This window comes from Eptesicus fuscus, chromosome 3 (genome assembly GCF_027574615.1).
Source record: "Eptesicus fuscus isolate TK198812 chromosome 3, DD_ASM_mEF_20220401, whole genome shotgun sequence".
In the NCBI taxonomy this organism is placed as follows: Eukaryota; Metazoa; Chordata; class Mammalia; order Chiroptera; family Vespertilionidae; genus Eptesicus; species Eptesicus fuscus.
The window spans coordinates 1,799,895-1,823,955 of record NC_072475.1 but is presented as its reverse complement, the minus strand read 5'-3'; the positions used below and the strand labels follow the sequence as shown (position 1 = coordinate 1,823,955).

The window sequence follows — 24,061 nt, the reverse complement described above, 5'->3', positions numbered from 1 at the left end:
TGCGCGCTGGCCAATGGGGAGGCGAGGCCCCCGCGGGTGGGCGGGGCCCGGGCGGCGCGCGCCGCGCTCTCCCCCGGCCCACTTCCGGCGCGGCGCGCAGCGAGCGTGTGAGTGCGGCGTGCAGCCCGCCTGGTCGCCCTGCGTCGGTGCGCGAGCCCCTCCGCCATCAGTAAAGTACGCCTCCGCCGGGTCTCTGGGGCTCTCGTCTCAGGAGTGGAATGGAGCTCAGGGGGAAGGGGTGCGGCTGCAGGGCTCCTCACCGAGTGTTAAAGGCCGGGGGTGGGGGCGGCCATCTGCTCTTTCCTTTTAACTGCGGCTGACCTCGGAGCTGCCACTCCTCCTCGCTAAGGCTCAGGCCTTTTGTGTTCTCGTGCCGTTTTGGGTGGTCCACCTGAGTTGCCTTTTTTTTGCTGCTGTTATGCACCCATCGTCGGGCAGATGGGTGCACTTTTGCACTTGCTTTCTACTCTCCGTTCCTCACCACGGCCTCCCAGGCTCCCCCTGGCTCGCTGGTCTCGTTGTGTTGCTCCTTTAGATAACCCAGGCCCAGAAGGTCAAGTCCTCAAGGTGTCTAGCTAGGAAGGGACAGAGTTTCACCCCAAACCAAGGCACCGGGGCTGAGGCCTCCTGACCACGCCTGGTGTGGACGCTCTTCCCCTCTTATTCAAACTAAATGCAAAGCTACGTGTATTTCAGATATTTCCATCCACGTGGCAAATCTGGGGTTCCCATTGAGCTACAATAGCTTTCCCCTCTCGGGAACGATAATTCAGAAATTTTTTCTTTCTCAGATTTTCAATGATTACCGTCTCAGTTGTTCCAGTGTCTGATGGAACATGGCTTGTGTTGCAATCCTGGGTCCACCCCCTCTAACCCTGTGACCTTCAGCAAGTTACCTAACCTACCTAATACCTCACCTTTTTTTTAAAAAAAGTATATCTTTATTGATTTCAGAGAGGAAAGGAGGAGAGAGAGAAACATCAATGATGAGAGTGAATCATGGATCATCTGCCTCCTGCACGCCCCCTATGGGGTTAAGCCTGCAACCCAGGCATGTGCCCTTGACCGGAATCAAGCACAGGGCCCTTCAGTCCACAGGCAAATGGCTCTATCCACTGAGCAAAACCAGCCAGGGCTAATACCTCCCTTTCTTATCTGTACTGCAGGAGTGGGAGTAGTATCTACCTAATAAATTTATGGAGATTAATTCATGATAACCATTTGGAATACAGCATCATCAGCTTAGATTTTTTTTCAATCCTCACCTGAGGATATTTTTCCATTGATTTTTAGAGACAGTGGGAATGTGATAGAGACATATCCATTAGTGCAGCTGAGCTACATGGGGGAAGCGAACCCATGATCCTTCAGTGCGCAGGCGGACACTGACCACTGAGCCAAACCGGGCAGGGCTTAGATTTTTACTTAAATGTGTAATCCTAGCATCATGTAAGAAATTAAAGATTGCAGTTTTCTTTTTCCTGTTATCAGTTTGCTTTCTACATAACTAAATGCCTCTGGAAATTAGTACATTAATGTGACAAATTATTTGGGGGGGGGGGGTTGGCTTTTTTTTCTGTTAAAATTTATTTCTATCCCTAAAGTATTAATTTAGATAAAAGTAGGTAATAAAATATAACAAGGTAGCATTTACTGCTGCTGAATGTCAGAAATTGTGCTAATTGTTTATATAAATGTTGTTTCAGTTCATTCTTACGTAGCCTTTCCTCCATCTTTTAAGATGTGAAGAAATTGAAGTACAAATAGAGCTTATCCAAGATCCCCCGCTAACTTCAGTTGAGAGATAGCTGTTGCGCTGAGAATCAAATGCCAGAACTAATGTGAGATGTGTTCAGATTTGATTTTGCCATCTCTGCGAATTTTCTGACATTGCACTCACTTCTTAAGTCGGGTCAGCAAACTATGGCCCCTGTGCCAGTCCTTCCTGTCACCTGTTTTTATACAGCCACCAAATGAGAATAGTTTTCACATCATTAAGTGGGTGAAAAGAATTACAGGAGGAATGTTTTTACGGCACATGAAAAGTATAAAGTTCACGTTGCCATGTCTGTGCCTCAAGGTACTGAAACCCAGCCATGGTTCTTTACAAACCTCTGACCGCTTCCTACAGCCTCTTCCTGTGAGTTCCGGGACGTGGCCACAGGTACTTACCACGCACTGCTGCTGGCTGCTTTCACGCAGGGCAGAATTCAGTGGTTGTGACAGACTGTGGCCCTCAAAGTCTGTTGTCGAGATTTAAAAACAGTTACTTTAAATTCTGGTCTGAACATCAGGACTCCTGTCTCCCTGAGGCTGGGTGATTACTCTAGCTTCTAGAAGCGAAGGCTACAGAAGGGTTATTGTTCACTGGAGTTTTGTTGTTTTTTAATCAACTAAGGAGTAAAGTTGTCATTTCACTCCTTAACTTGGCTCTCTAGCCAGTCTGCCTCATTTTTAAAATCCTCCCTAATATCTTAGGAATGCAGCCGTATTTCTCAACTTCCGAATCCTAATGTTCCACAAGTGAGTCGGGGGTAGACATCGAAATTAGGAAATGTGATTTCTAAAGCGTGTGCGTTCTGACCTGTCCCTGGTCTTCCTGCAGCTGCATTTTCCTGCTGGAGTCCTGCTGCCGCCAGCATGGCCGCCCGAGTGCTTGTCGTTGGCAATGGGGGCAGAGAGCACACGCTGGCCTGGAAACTGGCGCAGTCTTCCCACGTCAAACAGGTGTTGGTCGCCCCCGGAAATGCAGGCACTGCCGGCTCTGAGAAGATTTCAAACGCCGGTAATCATGTTTTCACGTGGGGAGTGATAATTAACAATTATAAATGGTAAACTGTCAGCTACATCTGTGCTTTTGTAAGGTCAGTTGCTATTCAGATTTGAATGCTTTCCTTAACCTTAAAACCTGTGGGGTAGTTTGAATACTTGCCATCTATTGCAAATTTAAGGTATTCTGTTGTTTGGAGTGTAGCATTTCCTTATCTTAAATTACTTTAAACCTTATAAGTCACATCCATTAAAGTCGCAAGTGCCTAATATAGGTTAAAGGCATTTTAATGTATATTTTTGGACATGAAAAGTTGAGCAATGCCCCCCACCCACCCCCGCTGGCGTGGCTCAGTGGTTGACCTATGAACCAGAAGGTCACAGTTTGATTCCAGGTCAGGGCACGTGCCTGGGTTGCTGGGCTTGATTCCCCAGTAGGGGGCGTGCAGGAGGCAGCCAATCAACGATTCTCTCATCATTGATGTTTCTGTCTCTACCTCTCCCTTCTTCTCTGACATCAATTTTTTTAAATATATATTTTATTGATTTTTTTACAGAGAGGAAGGGTGAGGGATAGAGAGTTAGAAACATTGATCAGCTGCCTCTTGCACACCCCCTACTGGGGATGTGCCCGCATCCAAGGTACATGCCCTTGACTGGAATTGAACCTGGGACCCTTCAGTCCACAGGTCGAGGCTCTGTCCACTGAGCCAAACCGGTTAGGGCTGAAATCAATTTTTAAAAAAAAAGTTGAGCGATGCTATTAAGTATAAGTTCTGACAGTTCTAGCTCCATAATAGATCTCAAGGTTTATGTCTTCAACCAGTAAAAAATGACCACTTCTTAGGTTACATTAAACTCCTCAGTGGCTTCCCATAGGGCTCAGAATAAAACTCAGCCTCCCCGATGTTCCTTACAAAGCCCTTGCTATCTGGCCTCTGCCTGCCCTTCCAGCCTGATCTTTTCTATCTTTTGCGTCCTTTCGCTGCTCTATGCAGGCAGTCCTGCCGGTTTCCCAAGCACAGCTGCCTTGGTCTTTGTATTTGTTCCCACCCCTCGCATGACTGGCTCCTCTGTCCAGGTCTCAGCCTACATGTTCCCTCTCACAGAGGCCTTTCCTAAAGTTCCAAATAAAGCATGCTCACCCCATTTCATGTTTTCAGTTGTGAACCATTGTCTGTATTTATTTTTACTTTCCTATTGTCTGTCTTCTATCCTCATTTCCTCTCTAGAACCTAAGCCTTTGACTATAAGCCAGATGAGGGCAAGGAACTCGCCTGTCCTGTTTGGCACTGTGTGCACCATGCCTTGTACCCTATGTGGCACACGGTATGTATGGAGAGAAGACCGTGACCCAGCCAGCCACAGACTGGGAGAAGATGGTTGCATGCACAGGACCAAAAATAAAATGAAACGATCACTAAGAAAAGGCCTGCTTCCCGGGATCTGAGGTCGGGGTGAGACTTTGTGTCTGCTCGCTCTGGAACGGGCACGTTTCCTCCAGAAGCAGTTGCCGTCCTGCAGGCAGGTGACATCTCAGCCCGTCACGAGGCTGCGGCCACTGGCAGAGGCAGGTTAGGTGCGCCCCTTCCTCTTGCCGCCTTCCGCTCTGCTGAGGTCGCTGGCTCTGCTCAGCCAGGGTGTTCGCAGCTGCTGGCCCAGCGTGCGAGGTCCTCCCCCCTCGTCCCTGCTCGTCACCAGGATGGCGCTGTGTGGGCTAACGAACCGGCTGACCAGGGGGGTGGTCCAGATGCCGGGAAGCGGGAGCAACCTAGAGAAGCAGCCTGACTCAGTGCGTGGTTGGCCCTCTGCCCGTTACTTGGCACTCCGTCCGCAAAGAAAGCTGCCTGTCTGACCAGGCGGCCGTGCACCCGTCTTCAGTCATTCAGTTCGTAGTGTAAACATCTCTGCACGAGGGGCCCCTCCCTGACTCGACCAGAATGGCCTCCCAGTTCACCTCAGACCAAATGTGCCTACTTGGTTCACACCTGGGGGTTTTCTCCTCGAATATTTATTACCCAGCATCCCCCCGGTGGACTCTAAGCATCCTGCATGTAGGGACCTGTTTGTGTTCACGTCCTCACCAGTGACCGGGCAGCACCCAGCACCCAGCGGTCCTCAGTACCTCTGAACGAGTGAAGTCTGAAGCCAGTTTCTGAGTATGTCGTGCGTGCACGTTTGTTGACTGTGCAGTCAACACTGACACAAACACCGCAGTTGAGAAGGCCCTTGGGACGCTTCCTGGTCTTGCGTGTCTGACGCTGCAGTGACGGCAGAGAGCTATGCCTTGTTGGTCCCGGCTGTCCCGGGAGGAAACCTCTGCCCCCAGTGAATGGGCGTGGCAGCGCTGAGCACTTGTTCAGGGGGCAGTAACTGCAAGAATGTCTGTAACGAGGTGGTTTGTCTCTGTTCGCAGCCATCTCCGTCGGCGATCACAGAGCCCTCGCTCAGTTCTGCAAAGATGAGAACATTGAATTCGTAGTTGTTGGACCAGAGGCACCTCTGGCTGCGGGTACGTGTGTTTTTGTTTATTGTCACTGTGTCCGGCGCCCAAGGAGCTCGGGAGCATCGAACCCAGCTCGCTTTGGAGATGAGGATTCTAATGAGATTCGACATTGGAAAAAGGCGTTCCGCCCTCTTGAAATTTATGGGTTTAGGTTGATTTTTCCTCAAGCAGCAGAAATGTGATGAATGAGAAATCAAATTTGCAGCCACAGGAAACATATGTTTTTATATGTTCCTATTCAGTGATCCATGTATTTCAGTATAACAAATAACTTCGGGATCTGAGTCACGTTTGTAGCATTTTTGTTCCTGTTCTGTAGACAACATGAAAATCTTGCCAGCAGTCATGTGCCTGGTCTCCATGGAGCTTTCATGTGACCCCAGTTCTTGAGGGTGGAGAGGCCCCGGAGGGCCTGGCTCAGCGGAGGTGTTCTTTCCCTCGTAGGGATCGTCGGGGACCTGGCGGCGGCCGGCGTGCGGTGCTTTGGCCCCACAGCACAAGCGGCTCGGCTAGAGTCCAGCAAAAGGTTTGCCAAAGAGTTCATGGACCGCCATGGCATCCCGACCGCCCGGTGGAGGGCCTTCACCGAGCTCGAGGAGGCCCGCAGCTTCATCCTGAGGTGGGAGGGCGCTGTTTCCGATGACAGTCCCCTGTTTGGGTCACTCTTACGTCGCCCGTTGGACGTGAGATAATGGGGGAGGGGCTCGTGCTATTTGGGTTGCCTTTTTCCAACATCAGAAGAAAATGGAATTCTCTGCATGTGTAGTAGATCCTGCGGCCTTGCAGAAAGGTGAATTTATTATTTATTACTGAACAGTTCCTGGGGGAAGAGATGTACTTGGTTTTGCAGTCATGCAGTCTTCTCACAGCCAAGTTGATATACACCGAGCACGTCAAACTGGCGGCCGGCGGGCCCATGCTGGATGTATACAGTGACAACTTAAGAAACAAAGGGTAGGACTTCTACATAAATAATTAACCAGAGTGAGGAGGCAGCACTCGGTGGCCTTGTGCCACCACTACTCGCCTCTCAGGCATAAAATCAGTGTTCTTTCCCGGCAGCCGGATGCCTGGGGGTTTAAGGACTTGGTTACTTAGTGTCCTTTCAGATCTCCCTCTCCCTCAACAGAAGGAACTACCAGCAACAGTTTCTCACGTGCCCTTGGAGGAATGTCCATGTGTCCGTGGTCATATTGCTCGTACACAGCCACATCTTCTACTTGAATGAGTGTGTGGTTCACTGCTTTGTCTCTGAAAGATGATTCCATACCCGATTTACAGCTGCTTTATTTGTCCAAAGATTGCATCAGTATGGTCTCATAATAAGCGGAGGGGGGAAGGGAGAGGAATTATGTGTGCCATGGATCACAACCAGAAAGGACTGCATAAGGAAACTGGGAAGTACAGAATGGTGTCAGTATGATCAGTAATTTCCTCTGCTTTCCTCTCGTTGCTGGAGCACATCATTACAAAATCCCAGAGCAGCTTACATTTTTGAGTTGTAAGGGTGTGTGGGTGTTGAGGGTTAACCTGTCTCCACAGTGCAGACTTCCCTGCTCTGGTCGTGAAGGCCAGCGGCCTGGCCGCCGGGAAGGGGGTGATCGTGGCAGAGAGCAGAGAAGAGGCCTGCAGAGCCGTGCAGGAGATCATGCAGGTAGGGGACTCCTGGAGACGGTTATCACCTAGCCACACCCACACCGGGGAAAGCATACAGTTTTCCACTCTTAAGTTTATAAAACTTGCTCGCGATAAGGAGACCGTATCCAGCAAACACGCAGGTAGGCTGTTTTTCATGAGACTGTGTTCTGACCCACCTCTGAAGGAGTCCGGCCGCTCCGCACTGATGGCGGAGCCTGGGCTCTCCTAGCGCCCCTTGTCTGCTGCTGAGAGGTGGGAGGGCCTCGGCCGGCAGAGCCTCCAGGTAAATCCTCAACCCCACCAAGGACAGGAGTCCCCCCTTCGTGCTCCGCATCTCGGAGCAGTGAAGCGATGAGTTCGCGGACGTTGCTTTCTTTGTTGATCCATCTTGGTTGCTGTAGGTCCCCTCCTTATAGAGATCTACTTTCACAGACATTCTTTAGAATGATGATTTAGTCAAACGTATAAAATTATCAGAAATGAAAATGAGAAGGTGAAGACATCTCTTTCCTTTACCTTTCATCTCTACCTGTGCCAGCTCCGTATCATTGCCACTTTAAAAATGGGAAACTGGCCCGAACTGGTGTGGCTCAGTGGATAGCGCGTCGGCCTGCGGACTGAAGGGTCCAGGTTCAATTCCGGTCAAGGCCATGTACCTTGGTTGTGGGCACATCCCCAGAAGGGAGTGTGCAGGAGGCAGCTGGTTGATGTTTCTCTCCCATTGATGTTTCTAACTCTCTATCCACCTCTCCCCTCCTCTCTGTAAAAAAAATCAATGGAATATATTTTTTTAAAATAAATAAATAAAAATGGGAGACTGAACCACGGCCAGGGGTGAACCTGAGGAGGGGTGGTGAAGGATTAAAGAAGACAGACGAGAATACAGTTGGGGCCAGGTGGATCACTGTGCCTGGATGAGGACACAGTGACACAGCCTGTAAGCGAAGCTTTATTTTATGTCAGATCACACAAAGCAAAACAAGGGGAGTGGTCAACATGTTTACAATGTTCTTGCGAGTTTCAAATCTATTTCTTACTCAAGCCTTGTTTTGGCAGCACTTTGCACCTCCACAGCCCGTTAGCTACCTAGGAACAAGGGAGGACTAGAAGGTCAAGCTTAATTGTGCTGGAGGGCTCTGCCCTCCAAGCTGGGACTTGTTTGTGGCTCTGCCACAGGTCAGTCGAGGCTTAACCCTATAGCCGCTCCCTACAGGAAACATTCCTAGATCCCTTGGAGGCTTTCAGAAAGGGAAAGGGAAATGACAACACCAGGCATTGGCCTATAGTGCAAATGGTAGGAAGTAACAGCCAATTAAGTAAATGTTAAGAGCTTACAACTTACTTTTGTACTTTTTAATCTACAATAAGGATAAAGCTTTTGGAGCAGCTGGAGAAACGATTGTCGTTGAAGAACTTCTTGAAGGAGAAGAGGTTTCTGTAAGTATGTTCATCCTCTGGACCCTTACGGAGTATTGGGAGCTGGGTTATCTGACCGCTGGGCCCCAACACACTTGGTTTATTCCTGGTGTTTCACCTGAAAACATAAACCCAGCAGGAACCAAGGAGCGCGTTTGTGTTTGGTGTTGGGGATGCGAGTGAAAAAGGGATTTGCCCTCTTTTACTCATCCCCGGTTCTCAGTAAGGGACGTGGACTTATATCAGGTGTTATTTAAAGGGAGGAAAGGTTGAAATATTGTATCTGAGAGGAGCTTGATTTTGTACCTAACCTGATTCTTGATGTACGTAGCTTAGGGTTGTGTTTTAACTCGTTTTACTTTGAAAAAAGAAAGCTCCCTGTAAGAAAAGTTAGGGTTCACGCTCCCCTTGTTAATGAACTTTGTACTTCCTGGGTGAGAGGTGAGTGGACTCTTCTGTCTTCTGTGCAGTGTCTGTGCTTCACCGACGGGAGGACCGTGGCGCCCATGCCCCCCGCGCAGGACCACAAGCGGCTGCTGGAGGGAGATCGCGGCCCCAACACCGGGGGGATGGGGGCCTGCTGCCCCGCCCCGCAGGTGTGTCCCAGCTCCGCGGAGGCGATGGGGGTGGTCTTCTCGAAGGGCTCTGAGCAGTGCTCTGCTGTTTATGGTCATTTTTAACTCTCAGAGGACACCTTTCCTATTTCGTAAGAATAAAGCTAGGTACCGACTTGATAGGGCGAGTAGGGGGGATTTTAAAGGTTTATGGATTTAAAGTGATGATTTTCTTTGTCCCCTTTCATTGTCCCGTGTGCCATGGCCTACAAGATGACTTTTTAAATACCAGTTACATTGGCATGCTTGCTTGTTCCCCAGGTCTCTCAGGATTTGCTGCTGCAGATTAGAAATGCCATCCTTCAGCGGACAGTGGACGGCATGCAGCAGGAGGGCACGCCGTACGCAGGTGCGCGCTGTGGGTGCTCTCGGGCTGCGCGGCTTCACAGGCCCCCGTTTCCTCCTTCACCACCTTCCGTTGACCCCGAGGGAACGGTTATTACGGCCCTCTGTGCCTTTGCGTGTCAGAAGGCTGTGTTCTCATTGTCGGTCACAAGAGTCTTCATCATAGATTTCCCCTTGGAACGCAGGTGTTCTCTATGCGGGTGTGATGCTGACCAGGGATGGCCCGAAGGTTCTGGAGTTTAACTGCCGTTTCGGGGACCCCGAGTGCCAGGTGGGTAATGGTTACAGATAATACCAAGCATTGCTTTGTAGAAGATGTGAGTTGTTTTAATCCCGGATCTTAGAGCCTTGAGATAATTACCTTTGAGAAATACAGTTGACTCAGAACAACACGGGTTTGAACTGTGTGAATCCACTTAAATGCAGATTTTTTAAAATAAATACACAGTCAGCCCTCCCTGTACCTGGGTTTTGAATCTGTCGATTCAACCAGCCTCAGGTCCAAGCAGCCTCAGGTCCAAGTCCGCGGATTAGAGGCCTGGCCGTGTGCGTTGATCTTCGCTGTCTCGGATAAGGGACTTGAGCATCCACAGATTTTTCAATCTGCGGCGGGGTCCTGGGACCAATATCCTGTGGACAGCAAGGGACAGCTGTAGTTAGGTTTTGGGGAGTCGTAAACTACATGTGAATTTTTGAGGAGGGGTCGGGGCCCCTCGCTCCGTGTCCGTTCCCTGTTCGTGGGTCAGCTGGGGGTGCGGTTTGCCACGAAGCCGGTGAACAGCGTGTCTGGGAACGGAAACTCCTCCCCGTTGCCATGCGGACTGTGTTTTTGCAGGTGATCCTCCCGCTTCTTAAAAGCGATCTTTACGAAGTGATTCAGTCCACCCTGGACGGCCTGCTCTGCGCAGCTCCGCCTGTTTGGCTTGAACACCGGGCGGCCGTCACTGTTGTCATGGCAAGTCAGGGCTATCCCGGATCCTACGCCAAGGGTGTGGAGGTAACAGGTGAGCGCTGGAGGGCGGAGCTGGTGTCGGCCGCAGCAGGCTCCCTCCCGGGCGGCTCTGCTCTTTTATTTCCATCCTCTGTTCTTAAGGGTGTAAGCCGTCAGAAACCTTCCAGCGGCTCTTCTCATCATCATGTTGCTTGTCGATGTGGGTGTTCAGATTCCAGAATTACTGTGTTTGAACACTGCACTCCATTTCCCTCTGGGCAGGAAAGACAGATGGGCCTGGCCATGCGGCAGGAAGATAATGGGACTCGGAGGGTTAGGAGAACATTAGTGTGAGCTACACCGATGAGATCAGTGTCACGCGTGTGATCTCGGAATGATCATAAATGGGTCCCCCATTTGCACTGCACTCCATCGTCTCCTGGGTGGCAGAATTCCAACGCCTTCAGAAGAATGTGTTTTCAATGCAGTGACCCTATTGGTTATTTTAAAAAGAAAGAAAGCAAGCACCTTCACTTGGGTAGCTGTGATAAGAGAGAGATTCCTTTACTTTTAAGTAAAAGATGTGATCAGATTTTGATTTGCATTTAGTTTGAATCAAAACAATTTACAACACTAGTCAACTGAAATGGAAAAAACTTCCTGGTAGTTCTCAGACTGTTCTTGGGAGAAGTGTCTGTTTACTGTTATAATGCATTAATGCCTTCCTGATAGGATTCTTGTGCGGATTCGTTAAAGTGAAATAAAGATTTTATTTCTAAGAAAACTTGTGGGAATGACAAGGAGCTCATCTGTGTAGAACGTTTTCACTGCAGCTACTGAGCCGAATGTGCTGTCCCACAGGGGTCGCCGAGGCCCAGGCTTTGGGGCTGGAGGTGTTCCAGGCAGGCACCGCCCTGAAAGACGGCAAAGTGGTGACCAGCGGAGGGCGAGTCCTCACGGTGACGGCCATCCGGGACACTCTTGTCGCAGCCCTCGAAGGGGCCAAGCAAGGACTGGCTGCTATAAGGTTTGAGGGCGCCGTCTACAGGAAGGACATCGGCGGCCGCGCCATAGCCTTCCTCCAGCGGCCCAGGTAATGTCCTCGGGCCGGCAGCTCACGCGGGCAGGCGGAGAGCGCAGTCCCCCCGACCCCGTGCTCGGGCATCCCGCTCTCCTCCCGGTGGGACTGATCAGACTTTGATTTGCATTTAGTTTGAATCAAAACAATTTACAACACTAGTCAACTGAAATGGAAAAAACGTCCTGGTAGTTCCCTCTGAAAAGCCCAGTAAATAACAGTGATGGGAAGGATTTTCTCACATTGTCCACTTTAAATATATCCGGTCATTTGTTATTCATCAGTAAAGCTAGCGAAGACATTCTTACTCCGTGAGTTTCCGTATGTTTAAACGTGACTGACTGCTTGTATCATTGCTCCTGGTTTTGTGGAGGAATTCAAGGTGAAACTACTGGTCATCCATTTTTGTGGCCTAATTTGGTGAAACTGTCCACTTGGGCGGTCTTCTCTGTCACTGCACTTCCGTCTGTCACTGAAACGGGTTCCACCCTCATCGGTTCATTTATCGACATGTACAGCTATTCCTTTGTGAAAGTCAATAAACTTCGTCACAAGTATGGGTGTTTTGCTTTCTTAACTGAATATCAGAGTTACTATTCTTTTTGAGTTCAACTATGAAAAATAAGTAAGTTTTAGGGCAAAATAAATGTTTAACAATTTAATTCAAACTATACTGCTACTTGTAGGAAGTTTTTTTAAAGTTTAAATACTAGCTTTTTTCTTATATAAGAACATTAAAATACCATGATAAAAATTTATGTTTTAATTTAAAATGAGTAAATTCCATTGGAATGACCTATTTCAAGGGACTACAATCCTTTTTTTTTTTTAATGAACTTTTTGAAAAATATGTTTTTATTTCAGAGAGAGAAGAGGAGAGAGAGCTAGTTCGAACCCACAACCCAGGCATGTGCCCTGACCGGGAATCGAACCGAGGCCTGGTTCATGGGTTGGCGCTCAGCCGCTGAGCCACAGTGGCTGGGCAGGGACTGCACTCTAAGGATGAAGGTTTTTAAACAGTAGAACCAAGTCTGTTCTTACCGCTGCACCTTTTAAAGCCTCACATTTCTCCGTGTGTCCCTGCATCCCACGAGGCCTGCGTTCTCGCTTTTGTAAGGCGCGACCACTGAACCCACAGTGCGACTCGAGCTTGATTTCCTCACGTGCCGCTCCCCCACGTGGGCCTGCTACAGAAGGAGGAGCGCCCAACACCGTTATCCCGGGCTGTCTTCATAGTGCTCACCTTGTTGCGTAGCTGGCTTCAGCTATCAGGAAACACAACTCTCTTTTATTGCAGTGAGAGCTGTTCCATTTAAGGATTTCTGTGTCCAGTTCTGAGAATGCTAATTTGTACTTTTTGGACTTAGTTTTGACACTCCTTCCCACACCAACACAAGAGAAGGCTGTGGCGCACTGTCGGCATCTCCCCTGTGCGAGGAGCTGATGGAGGAAATAAGTTAGAGCAGTCCTCCTGGGCAGTGATGGCACGGGCTCCTCCCCCGGGGCGGTCCTCAGTTTACCCTTACGATCATCTCCCCTGGCTTGTAGGTCATGGCCTCGGTTTGGTTTTGTTTTTCTAATTCTTTAGGGGCCTGACGTACAAGGACTCGGGGGTAGACATTGCAGCCGGAAATCTGCTGGTGCAGAAAATTAAGCCTCTAGCCAAAGCCACCTCCAGACCAGGTGAGTCTGACCCAGTCCTTGGCGAGTCCATTAGCTCTGACAAGCGCTCTGGACTGATTGGGGCTCTGTAGTTTTCAAAGAATAATATTCGAAATTGATGCCCTGGAAGCCAGACAGACATACAGTTTTCTGCTTTCTTATCTCATTGCCCTAGCCAGTTCAGCTCAGTGGGTGGAGCATCGGCCTGCAGACTGAAGAGTCCCAGGTTCGATCCCCGGCCCTGGTCAGGGTATGTGCAGGAGGCAACCAGTCGATGTGTCTCTCTCACATCGATGTTTCTCTCTCTGACTCACCCCCTCCCTTCGACTCTTTCTAAAAAATCAGTGGAAAAATATTCCCCAGTGAGGAGGAACAACAACAAAAGAAAGAAAAACCATTTCTTATTTATGATGTTAAACTCAGTGAGATATGTCTGTCCCTTTAATATTTAATTACCGGTCGGGCTTTAGGCACGTGCACTCTCGCGTTCTCTGGACAGGCATGGACAAGTGTTCTGTGTACTCACGTTGCCCTGACCTGTAGAAATGCATCGACTAAAGAGTTTCCTCCCCGGCAGGCTGTGATGTGGATCTTGGCGGTTTTGCTGGTCTTTTTGACTTGAAAGCAGCAGGTTTCAGGGATCCTCTCCTGGTCAGTGGAACAGATGGCGTTGGCACGAAGCTGAAGGTAATCAGACACCTTTGTGAATAAAGGCCTCGCGTGGAACAGAGAGAGAATTGACGTATTTTTCCCCTTTTAACATTCAAGCACTAAAAAGAACCATCCCAAATAACCATATAATAGGACTAAAATACCCACATGTTTTATAGCATAATGTTGAGGCTCTATCTGGATGGAAGGGTTACTTAAGGGGGTACTTTGGACCAAGTAACATCAGGATTTAGTGTTCTTTGTCTTTACTGTTCAGAGCAGCTAGCCGGGAGTTGAGAGTATTTGCGCCTCCGCTGCTGAATGACGCGCTGTAATTTGGAGCTTAACCTCCCACGGTGTCTCTGCTGCTCCTAGGTTGCCCAGCAGTGCGACCAGCACGGTTCCATTGGCCAGGACTTGGTGGCGATGTGCGTGAACGATGTCCTGGCCCAGGGGGCGGAGCCCCTCTTCTTCCTCGACTACTTTTCCTGCGGGCGCCTCGACGTCGGCACGGCCGCAGCAGTTGTGGCCGGCATCGCCGAAGCGTGCAGGAAAGCTGGGTGTGCCCTCCTCGGTAGGAGCCCCTTCCGTGACGTGTCCTCCGCTGTGTGTTAGCCCGTGTATAAGTGGGATCGGTACCGATACAGCCAAGACCACATATCACAGGATGAGGCCAGGAAAGTAGAAACCACACTGCCCGAGAGAACGTGGCCCCTGGTGTCCCGGCGCCTCCCCAGGTGCTTCCTGGGCTCACATTCCTGTGCCGGCCGGGCCTCCCTGTCGCCCTGGTCTTTGGCACCTTTGCATCCCATCTTTCTCGGTGGCCTCTCGGACAGTCAGGGTGGGTCATGCCCTCTGGGACTGGCCCTGCAGCACAGGCAGGTGGGTTCTGGGCATCTAAATCTTCACTTTTCCCACAGGAGGGAAACAAAATAAAAAAGTGCCCATGGTTTATAGCAACACTAGTGGCCCAGTGCACAGATTCATGCACATTGAAAGGAAATTAATTAGAAGAAATATTTTAATATCGCTATCCTCCCTTTCTCTATAATAGAAGTGTCAACCAAATTCACGATCGACAATGACAGATCGAAACACACACATGCGATTGGCGCCAGCAAGAGCTTTATATGTGTTGTGCATGTGTGAGTCAACTTAGCCTTTTACAGATATAGAATAAACTTGCTTAATTAGACCTGCTTTCTGATGCAGCTAAACTTTTTCCAGCCCAGTGAAGCACCCCAACTTCTCTTTCAGGTAGTTGTCAGCAACACAGCAGTAAATACCAACATGAAGCAGATTATCATTGTAGATCACGCAGGGAGAACAAAGGGTGAAATATCTAACTGCAGCAGTGTTTGACTATATTCTGCGCAGTGAGAAAATCTGAAGTCATTTTCAAGGTCCACCATTTCTTCTTTTCAGTCGGGTCAAGTTTCTAAGCTTTCTAAACCTCCGTTTTCCGGCTAATGAAAAGAAAATAGGATTCCACTGAGTCTCCTATCTACCTACTGCAGGACTTCTGTGAGGATCAAATGAGATGAGGACTGGGAAAACGCTTCACAGACATTTGGTTACAGTGTACAGTGTTTCCACCTGGCTAGAAAGCAATTCGTGTTCCTGGGCTGAAGAAACTGCAAGGAGGCTAGTTGCTAGGGAGAGGAAGCCGGGCATTGCTACATGACATCATTACCTGGGCCCACAGCCACCGTTTCTGGGCTGGGCTGGGCTGGGCTGTGGGCTGCATTCTCAGCACCGTCAGCTGCGATATGGTGGGGTGTCGCTCCAGGGTGTGACGGGGCCTATTTCCCACTTGGGGGAAGCCAAGTGTTGCTCTGTGGGCACCAGATCCAAGGTGCCCTTTCTCTGTAAATGGCCAGTGCACATCACAGCAGCTCTTGCATTGAGTGTCTGCCCCCTGGTGGTCAGTGCCCATCATAGTGACCGGTCGGACACTTGGCATATTAGCCTTTTATATATATATAGACTACGTAAATGTGTGTGAGACTTGTGCAGAGTGAATCCAGGTTGACCAAGACACAAAGCTACCTCCTGGTGTTACCGTTTCTGTGGACAGGTCCGTTCCAGAAGCCAGAGTTGCCTTTGCAGCCATTTTCTAGGACAGCCTCTGATTTGGAGTCTGAGCGACTAGACCCCGTCTTTGCACGATGTTATCCTGAAGTGACCTGTGGGTGCTTTTCAGGCCGGGGCGTTTGGCGTTGGGCATTGGGCAGGCTGATTTATCGCTGTCTCAGCCTGTACCGTCATCTAGAACAGAGGTCACCAACCTTTCGGACCTCGCGGACCACCAGTGGTCCACGGACCACCGATTGGCGACCGCTGACCTAGAACATAGGTAGAGTGGCTGTAAAGATCAACCGCAGGGAAAGCATTGCCGAGACCAGACTGCTGGGACGTGACGTTTTATTCATCGTCTCATGCAAGCGATGTCTGGAGGCGGCCGCGCCCTTTTTGGAAATTAGCGCTATTTCCTCTGAAATCCTGCTGGGTTAAAAGTGCTGCTGGGCAGCCCACAGGGTGCACTGAAGGGATGTTTAGGATTACCGCACGGGTTTCGTTGTAGCTGGTGGCACTGCTTCCCTGATAGATGCATAAATAGTACAGCCTCCTTGTTCTCGTTTGGTCTTCCCGCCAGGAGGGGAAACAGCAGAAATGCCGGACATGTATCCCCCTGGGGAGTACGACCTGGCCGGGTTCGCCGTGGGGGCCGTGGAGCGGGACCAGCAACTCCCTCGCCTGGAAAGCATCGCTGAAGGGGATGTTGTTATTGGAATAGCGTCATCTGGTCTCCACAGCAACGGGTTCAGCCTTGTGAGGAAGATTGTAGCGAAGTCTTCCCTTCAGTACTCCTCCCCGGCACCCCACGGCTGCGGCGACCAGACCTTGGGTGAGTGCTCTTTCCTTGGAAACGCCTGCTCGGGGATGTCTGAGCACCGCTGAGCGGGCAGCCTCTCGTGGCTCAGCTGGAGCAAACGGCACTGCCGGTGGTCCTGTCTGGACCTGGTTCTAGAACTGGGGTGCCTGCACGGAGTCCCGAGCATTCTCTCCTCCATTTTCATTTCGCTGTTTTAGGGTTTTTTAAGATATTTGTATTGATTTCAGAGAGGGAGGGAGGGAGGGAGAGAGAGAGAGAGAGAGAGAGAGAGAGAGAGAGAGAGAAACATCAGTGATGAGAGAGAATCATTGATCAGCTGACTCCTGCAGAGAGAGAGAGAGAGAGAGAGGGAGAGAGAGAGAGAGAGAGAAACATCAGTGATGAGAGAGAATCATTGGTCAGCTGACTCCTGCACGTCCACACTGGGGATGGAGCCCACGACCTGGGCATGTGGCCTGACCGGGAATTGAACCGTGACCTCCTGGTTCAGAGGTCGATGCTCAGCCCCTGAGCCACCGTCCTGGGCATTTTGTTGTTTTCTATTCACTGGCTAAGTTTTTGTCTTTTCTCTCCAATATCCAGGGGACTTACTTCTGACTCCGACCAGAATCTACAGCCACTCGCTGTTACCGGTCCTGCGTTCGGGCCGTGTCAAGGCCTTTGCCCACATCACCGGCGGCGGGCTGCTGGAGAACATCCCCCGGGCCCTCCCTCCGAGGTGCGGGGTGGAGTTAGGTGAGCGCGCTGAGCTTTCACTCGGAACCGTTAGGAGAATAGATACGCTGGGGGCACTATGGCTGGTTAGTGCACGTGTGATTACACGTGGAACATTCTTATCCCTGTGGTGTCTGGGGGAAAGGACAGGGCTGCCCTTTTTACCTCTTCTGCTTATTTGCCATGTTTGTAAATCGTGAAATCCTCGCATGTGATTGTCTTCTAGCAGATGAAGTGCTGTTAGGTCCTCCGGGGGTGGGTAGTCTCAGCTCTGCCGTGTCGGACCCAGGAACGTGCAGGGAGGGCAGGGGCAGCCTGACGAGGCCTCTGCAGGGGTGAAGCCGGGACCACGGCGTGCGGGAGGAGGCGGGGCTGAGTCATTGTGCTCAGAAGGGAAAGCAAGTGCTAAGCCAAGCAGGTGAGGGTGGAGCGTCCAGCACAGGAGGGAGAGCAGATCCGGAGCAGGAGTTGGAGTCTGTGTCTCAGCTCTTCAGGGTCTTATTGCAAGGAGTCTGATCAGAAGTGAGGTCAGATGGAAGGTCAGGTGGGTAGTCGCCGCTAACGCCCAGAGAGTGGAGGGGCCAGAGGTTGTCCTCAGTGCCTGGCCTTGGCAGAGGTAGGGTTACTGCAAGAGCCGTCGGGGAGTGAGCCCTGTAAAGGTATCAGCCCCAGCAGGGACTTGAGCGGGACCCCGGTCGGCCGTGTCAGGTGCCGTGTAGCTCTAGGATGAGGGCCAGGATAGACCCGTACCTCTCAGGGGGGGTCAACAAGCAGCTTGACGGGGGGAGAGATACAAAGACCACGATGGAGAGCACTGACTCAGAAACTGATTGGTTAAAGGGGAGGGGAAGTGACTTCTGCTCAGAGCAAGGTGAAGGACGGGTGTCCCCTGTGTTTATAGGGGAGAGAGACAGGCAGAGCACGTGGGCAAGCTGTCCGTCAGCTGCACACACTGGTCTGAGGGGTAGAAACGGGTGCCTTTCCCAGTGAAGGCGGACGGGCTCAGTGACCCGCGCAGGCCTGGGCTGGCGGACGGGGACGGCAAGCAGGACGGAAGGAGAAGTTGAAGCTGGTTGTGTCATTTTCCTCCCAGAGAAAGAGCATGCGTAGCCTTGGAGCGAGAACAGAAAAACATGAAGTGATGGGGCTGATGGGGTTGGGCTGAGCGGGTGGGGGTGCGGGTTTGTAGAAGTGCTGAGCTGGCCCTCCTGTCGGAGCACACGTGAAGCTGGGAGAGTCCGAAGAGGCACAATAGGCGGCTGTGAAAGCGAGGAAACGGGCGGCGTGAGCGAGGAGAGTGGTCAGACGGGATTGCGCCTCTCCAGGAAGCAGAGAGAAGCTGAAGGGGGGGCGGGGGCGGCACGGACCCCCCTCAGTAGCAGTGCAGCGTGCAAGGGCCCACGGGTTAACGTAGTGGTTAGGACACCCCTGGGGAGAGGTTCCCAGTGAGGATAAGCAGAACTTAAAGAAGCACTCATCCTCTTGAAGTCGTTCAAAGCGGGGGCGTGCTGATGATGGAGCGAGAGGCTGGGCTTCCGGGGCGTCTGCCCGTTCCTGCGGTGTCAGCCTCCCTTCCTGGCCATTCTTAACGGCTGGACCGGCTGCCGGCACCGGCGGGCGCGAGCACCGCTGGCTGAAAAGGACACAGGGCTCGCCACCCGGGAACTGAGTGGGTGTGGCCCTGTTCCTAAAAGCCGGTTTGGTTGGTTTGAATTCGCAAACGTCTGTCCCGACACAAAGGACCCTCGGTCCCTGCTTCAGCCTCTGAGGTTTCCCTTCATCCTTTCTGCGGGAGCCACGGTGGGTACTCAGACAACGCTTGCCGTTTCCAGATGCCCGGGCCTGGAGGGTCCCCACGATCTTCTCGTGGCTGCAGCGCGAAGGACGCCTCTCGGACGAGGAGATGGCCAGGACCTTTAACTGCGGGCTCGGCGCTGCCCTCGTGGTGTCGGGGGACCTGGCGGAGCAGGTGCTGAGGGACGTGCGGCAGCACCAGGAGGAGGCCTGGCTGGTCGGCAGGGTGGTGGCCCGCCCTGAAGGTAGTCACTGCTTACTTAGCTCTCGGCGTGTAACCCTGAGTGCCCGTCCCACCTCACGCTGCCCGTCCACCTCTTGCTCCGGCATCGCTGTGGCACAGGGTAGCCTGACCACAGCCACACGGTGACACCATGAACCTCCTCGCTTCTGCCGCGGGGCTAGGCCTCCCTAGCAGCCGCACAGGCACACACACACACACACACACACACAGCCGCGCCTTGGCGGGGGCAGGGGGTGAGAGCCGGTGAGGGAAGCGCCTTGGCCGGCGGGGGGGGGGGGGGGGGTGAGTCCGGGGAGTGAAGCGCCACTCCGGGGAGAGGGGAAGCAGTGCTGAGGCGCCATCCGAGGGCCCAGGGCGTCGAGCCCCGCTGCCCGCGTGGGCGCCGGTTTCCCGCCCAGCCCTGTACTGGCTGCGCTTCCAGTCCGCACGCTGGTCCGGGGTCGCTTCCCAGACCTCCCTCGGGCGGTGGTTTGGGGCTCGGCTCAGACCCGGGCGTGGTGAGCGAGCACCCTGCCCAGCGCTCTGCTTGCCCGGGGGCTTGTTCACGGGCCGGCAGGCAGCAGCGTGGCAGGACCCACTCAGAATTCTCCACGCATGTCAGAGCGTGGGGCTTTGTCTTCACCCCTCATTCCTTTGTTGTGTCGGTTTCACGTTAAGGCAGTTTCTCCCAGTACCGGGAAAATGAGCCCACGTCCTTCAGCTCACGTGGCAGTAAGAAAGGCCCTCTCTTGCCAGCGTCCTGTGTCCGAGCTCTGAGTGGCTTTGCTTGTCCCCATGCCTCCGCGGGAGCCCGGAGCGCCCCTCTGTCGGGGATGAGCGGGGAGGGCGGGTGGAGCCCTGCAGGCAGGGGTGTCGCCACTGGCTAGGTCTCGTCCTGTGCTACAGCGTTCAGTGCGTTCCCCTGAGGGGGCTTCTATGAACGAGTGGTGTTAAGTAACACAAGCTGTTGCTTTAGTCCTCGCACATCTTTTCCGAATAAAATGCAGCGTTCTGAAGTGTTCACAGACCGCCTGTCCTCGCTGTTAAGTCATGGCTGTGCTTGCTTCTCTCCTGGTGTTTGAACTGCAGGTTCCCCCCGAGTGAGAGTCAGGCACCTGCTGGACGCCCTGCGGCTGAGCGGGCCCGCGCTGCACAACGGCTCCGTGCCCAGTCCCTGCTCGGCCCCGGAAAAGGCCAGAGTGGCCGTCCTCATCTCCGGGACAGGTGAGCTGCGGCCTCCCCTTTCCTACAGCGCTGCAGGCGCTCTTCCCCCCCCCCCCCCCCCACCCTTTCCCCCAAAAAAACTCAGGGGCGGGGTCACGGAGGGGTGTCATCTCTGCAGCCCCCGGGAATCTAGTCAGTCACACAGCACAGGGGTCCCGTCAGTGACGGACTAACTGGGTGCCAGGTGGGGGCTAGACTTCTCTGCGAGGGACCACTCCGTACGTTACGTAACTGCCTAACCACTACGCTGAACCCTGAAACCCATGTGGGATGTGAACTGGAATTGGAAAGGGGAAAGGTTTTGAGGGCACGGGTCTCTTTAAGAAGCGTGAGCTTGCTGTGCTTGTCTTTCTCAGGCTCCAACCTGCAGGCGCTGATAGACAGCACCCGGGAGCCGAGCAGCGCCGCCCACATCGCCGTGGTCGTCTCCAACAAGGCCGCGGTGGCCGGGCTGGACCGAGCGGCGCGTGCGGGCATTCCCACCAGGGTACGGCCTGCGTGTCCTGCCGCGCTGCTTACACGTGTCTTCCGCGCCCACAGGCCGGGGCTCGGGCACGTGGCCTCGGGATTTCTGGGTTTGGGTGGTGCTGGGCCGACCTTTCTGCTTCGTCCCGTCCATTCCCTACCTCTTTCTGTCGCGCGTCTTCGCAGGGAAGTGGGCTGCGGTCTGTGGAGAGGCCGAGTGTGGAACGATTGTGTCCTCCAGTGAAACAGATCGTGCTTGTTTTTCTCCTCCAGGTGCTTAATCACAAGTTATATAAAAGCCGTGTCGAGTTTGACACGGCCGTTGACCAGGTCCTCGAGGAGTTCTCCGTGGACATCGTCTGCCTGGCAGGGTTCATGAGGATCTTGTCTGGCCCCTTCGTCAGGAAGTGGCACGGTGAGCGGAGCTGCCTGGCGCCACGTTGAGAGGCCTCGTGAAAGGGCCTCAGGCGGTCAACTGGCCAGGCGACCCCAGTGGTGTTTCCGTGACACTGACAGTGAGGCACGGTCACAGTCACTTCCTTCGCCTTAGCCCAGAGCATGCCCAGGGTGACAGGGTCCTCTGTCACCCGTCCCTCTGGCCTGAGTATTAGCGCTTTTCTAACAGCGGGCCGTTTCCCACACACAGACAGTACTTCCTCTTCTGAGGCCATGCTCGGAGGAGGCCTTTTTACTTGTCTGGGAGCAAGAGAGAGTGGCTCCTCGGGCAGTGCAGGCGCTGCTGGAGGAGGCAGGGGCCGTTGTGGCCAGAAAACAAAATGCCTGGGTCCCTGCCTTCCCCACAGAAGCTCCCCTGCGCCCTGCTGTGTGCGGTGCACGTCTGAGCAGTAAATGCGCTTCCTCTCCGAAGGGTTTACGTTCCCCTAAGAGGACGGCGGCGCTCACGCCATGAGCAGGCGGGGCCTTCGGTGCGAGGCGCAGGGCTGAGCCGGCATCTGGCTGGTGGGCGAGCCACTGGTCCCACTGGACACGGCGAGGGTGTGGTGTGTCTCCCAGTGTGTGCCAGCGACACGCTGCATTATCTTCCAAAGCCCCAGGGCCCACAGAGACGCCCTGCCCCGCCCCGTCCCCGTCCAACCTCAGTCACTGCGGGTCCCTCGGCGAGTCCTCAGCCGTGCAGGGCAGGGACCTGCCGCCCCCGCCGTCCTGGGACGCGAGCCTGTGTTTCCCTTTGCCTTCTGTCTCTGACGAAGAAAACACCCTCCAGAGAAAGCCTGCCCCCGCTCCTGCTCCCGCCAGGAGAGCGCGCCGGCCTGAAACAGGACACGGACGTCCCCTCTGACCCTGTGCTCGCCTCCCAGGGAGAATGCTCAACATCCACCCGTCCCTGCTGCCGTCCTTCAAGGGCGCCAATGCCCACGAGCAGGCCCTGGACGCCGGCGTCGCGGTGACGGGGTGCACCGTGCACTTCGTGGCTGTGAGTCTCTCCCGTGGCCTGGGGGTCGGGGTGAGTGGTACCGGCTGGGACGTCGGGTTCACAACGTTGCTTCCTTTTGCAGGAAGACGTGGATGCCGGGCGGATTGTTTTACAGGAAGCTGTGCCGGTGAGGAGGGCCGACACCGTGGCCACCCTGTCCGAGAGGGTGAAGGCCGCGGAGCACAGGATCTTCCCCGCCGCCCTGCAGCTGGTGGCCAGCGGCGCCGTGCGGCTGGGCGAGGACGGCCGGCTCCGCTGGGCCCAGGAGCAGTGACGCCGCCCGCACGGTCCCGTGGTTTTCTCACGTCCTCAGCCCAGAAACTCGCCGTTTCCTCTTTGGCCGTTTTTAACAAACCGATTCCTTACAGGCTGGCTGGTGGGCACCCCCGGGACATGGATGTTGCCTCCGGGGTCTGTAGGGTTACCTGTTCACGACCTTGTGCGGGCTTCAGCTGGTCATTCAGAATCCCTCCCGCCGTCCGCCAAGCAGGACTCCCAGCTCTTCGCCTTCCTTCCCTCTTCTTCTGGCCACACCCTTTCCTCACGCCGACTGGAGGCAGCAGGTCATCACATAAACAGGCTCGGGCATCCGCACTCTGGTGCCTCGCTCAGGAACTGTCGGCCCTTAGGTTCTGGAGCGTTCCCTGGATGTTAAGCCAAACCCTGGCCTGTGAAGTTCATAGGAAAAAATCTCATGCTTTAAAGGTAGAGGCCAGCCCTGACCGGTGTGGCTCAGTGGATAGAGTGTCGGCCTGCAGACTGAAGGGTCTCAGGTTCGATTCCGGTCAAGGGCATGTACCTTGGTTGTGGGCACATCCCCAGTGCGGGGTGTGCAGGAGGCAGCTGATCAATGTTTCTGACTCTCTATCCCTCTCCCTTCCTCTCTGTAAAAAAATCAATAAAAATATTTTTTTTAAAAAAAAAAAAAGGTAGAGGCCAGTGCCGAGAGGTGAGTTAGACCAGCGTAAGGTTCAGACGTCGGAAGTAAACTCCCAGCTCGCTCTGACGCGGCCGCCACTAACGGGACCCTGGCTCCGGGGGCACCGCCAAGCCCATGTCTTGGAGCCGGAAGAACCAAAATGTGTGAACATCGGATTGCCAGAAACCGCGCACACAGCTGGAACTGGCAGGGGTGCTTCAGCTGACAGCCCGTCTTGTGAGGAGTATTATTTGGACATGTGGCATGTGTTCATAATGATACAGAGAAGGTCCTTTAAGCCATGACAAAGCCATAACAAACAGGATAAAAACATGTCAATATTTTACTGGTGTAATAAACACGGACATTTTATTCTAGATGTCTTTGTTTCTGTTTGTGTAAGCAGGCGTGAAACCTCGGCCCCTGAGGACACTGTGTTCAGGTAGGAAGCTAGGGAGACGGGGCGGGGGGGGGGGGGGGTCCCCATCATCAGTGAGCCCTGCAGGCTACACACAGCAGTCAGAGAAAGGATTCAGGTGTGAGTTCAAATGTCCTCAAGAGGGATGTTATCTCTAAGAGCGATTTCGTCTACAGGTTCCCTCTCAGTTTTTTACTACAGTTTTTAAATCCTTACCCAAGGATGTGTTTTTTTGGGGTTTTTTTTAAATATATTTTATTGATTTTTTACAGAGAGGAAGGGAGAGGGATAGAGAGTTAGAAACACTGATGAGAGAAACATCGATCAGCTGCCTCCTGCACACTCCCCACTGGGGATGTGCCC

The 24,061-nt window shown here is 53.1% G+C and overlaps 1 protein-coding gene across 1 annotated transcript; it reads left to right on the top strand.

Moving 5' to 3' along the window:
• The first annotated feature begins 48 nt into the window (after positions 1–48).
• Positions 49–23,651, top strand: GART (phosphoribosylglycinamide formyltransferase, phosphoribosylglycinamide synthetase, phosphoribosylaminoimidazole synthetase). Its single transcript, XM_054713469.1, has 22 exons — positions 49–174; positions 2,606–2,785; positions 5,186–5,281; positions 5,720–5,894; positions 6,818–6,929; positions 8,282–8,350; positions 8,800–8,925; positions 9,205–9,292; positions 9,474–9,559; positions 10,124–10,292; positions 11,081–11,312; positions 12,886–12,980; positions 13,537–13,646; positions 13,986–14,184; positions 16,267–16,518; positions 17,089–17,241; positions 19,053–19,259; positions 20,327–20,461; positions 20,818–20,948; positions 21,200–21,341; positions 22,246–22,361; positions 22,444–23,651. Exons 2-22 carry the CDS (start codon positions 2,641–2,643, stop codon positions 22,633–22,635), a joined length of 3,030 nt encoding a protein of 1,009 aa, XP_054569444.1. The 5' UTR covers positions 49–174; positions 2,606–2,640; the 3' UTR covers positions 22,636–23,651.
• Positions 23,652–24,061: the final 410 nt, after the last annotated feature.

Bases quoted from the DNA above. Each gene is read 5' to 3' on its own strand.
- GART (XM_054713469.1), top strand. From the start codon at position 2,641: ATGGCCGCCCGAGTGCTTGTCGTTGGCAATGGGGGCAGAGAGCACACG. The intron at 11,313-12,885 runs GTAATGTCCTCG...CTAATTCTTTAG, and splicing joins GCCTTCCTCCAGCGGCCCAG to GGGCCTGACGTACAAGGACT. The intron at 21,342-22,245 runs GTGAGCGGAGCT...CTCGCCTCCCAG, and splicing joins CTTCGTCAGGAAGTGGCACG to GGAGAATGCTCAACATCCAC.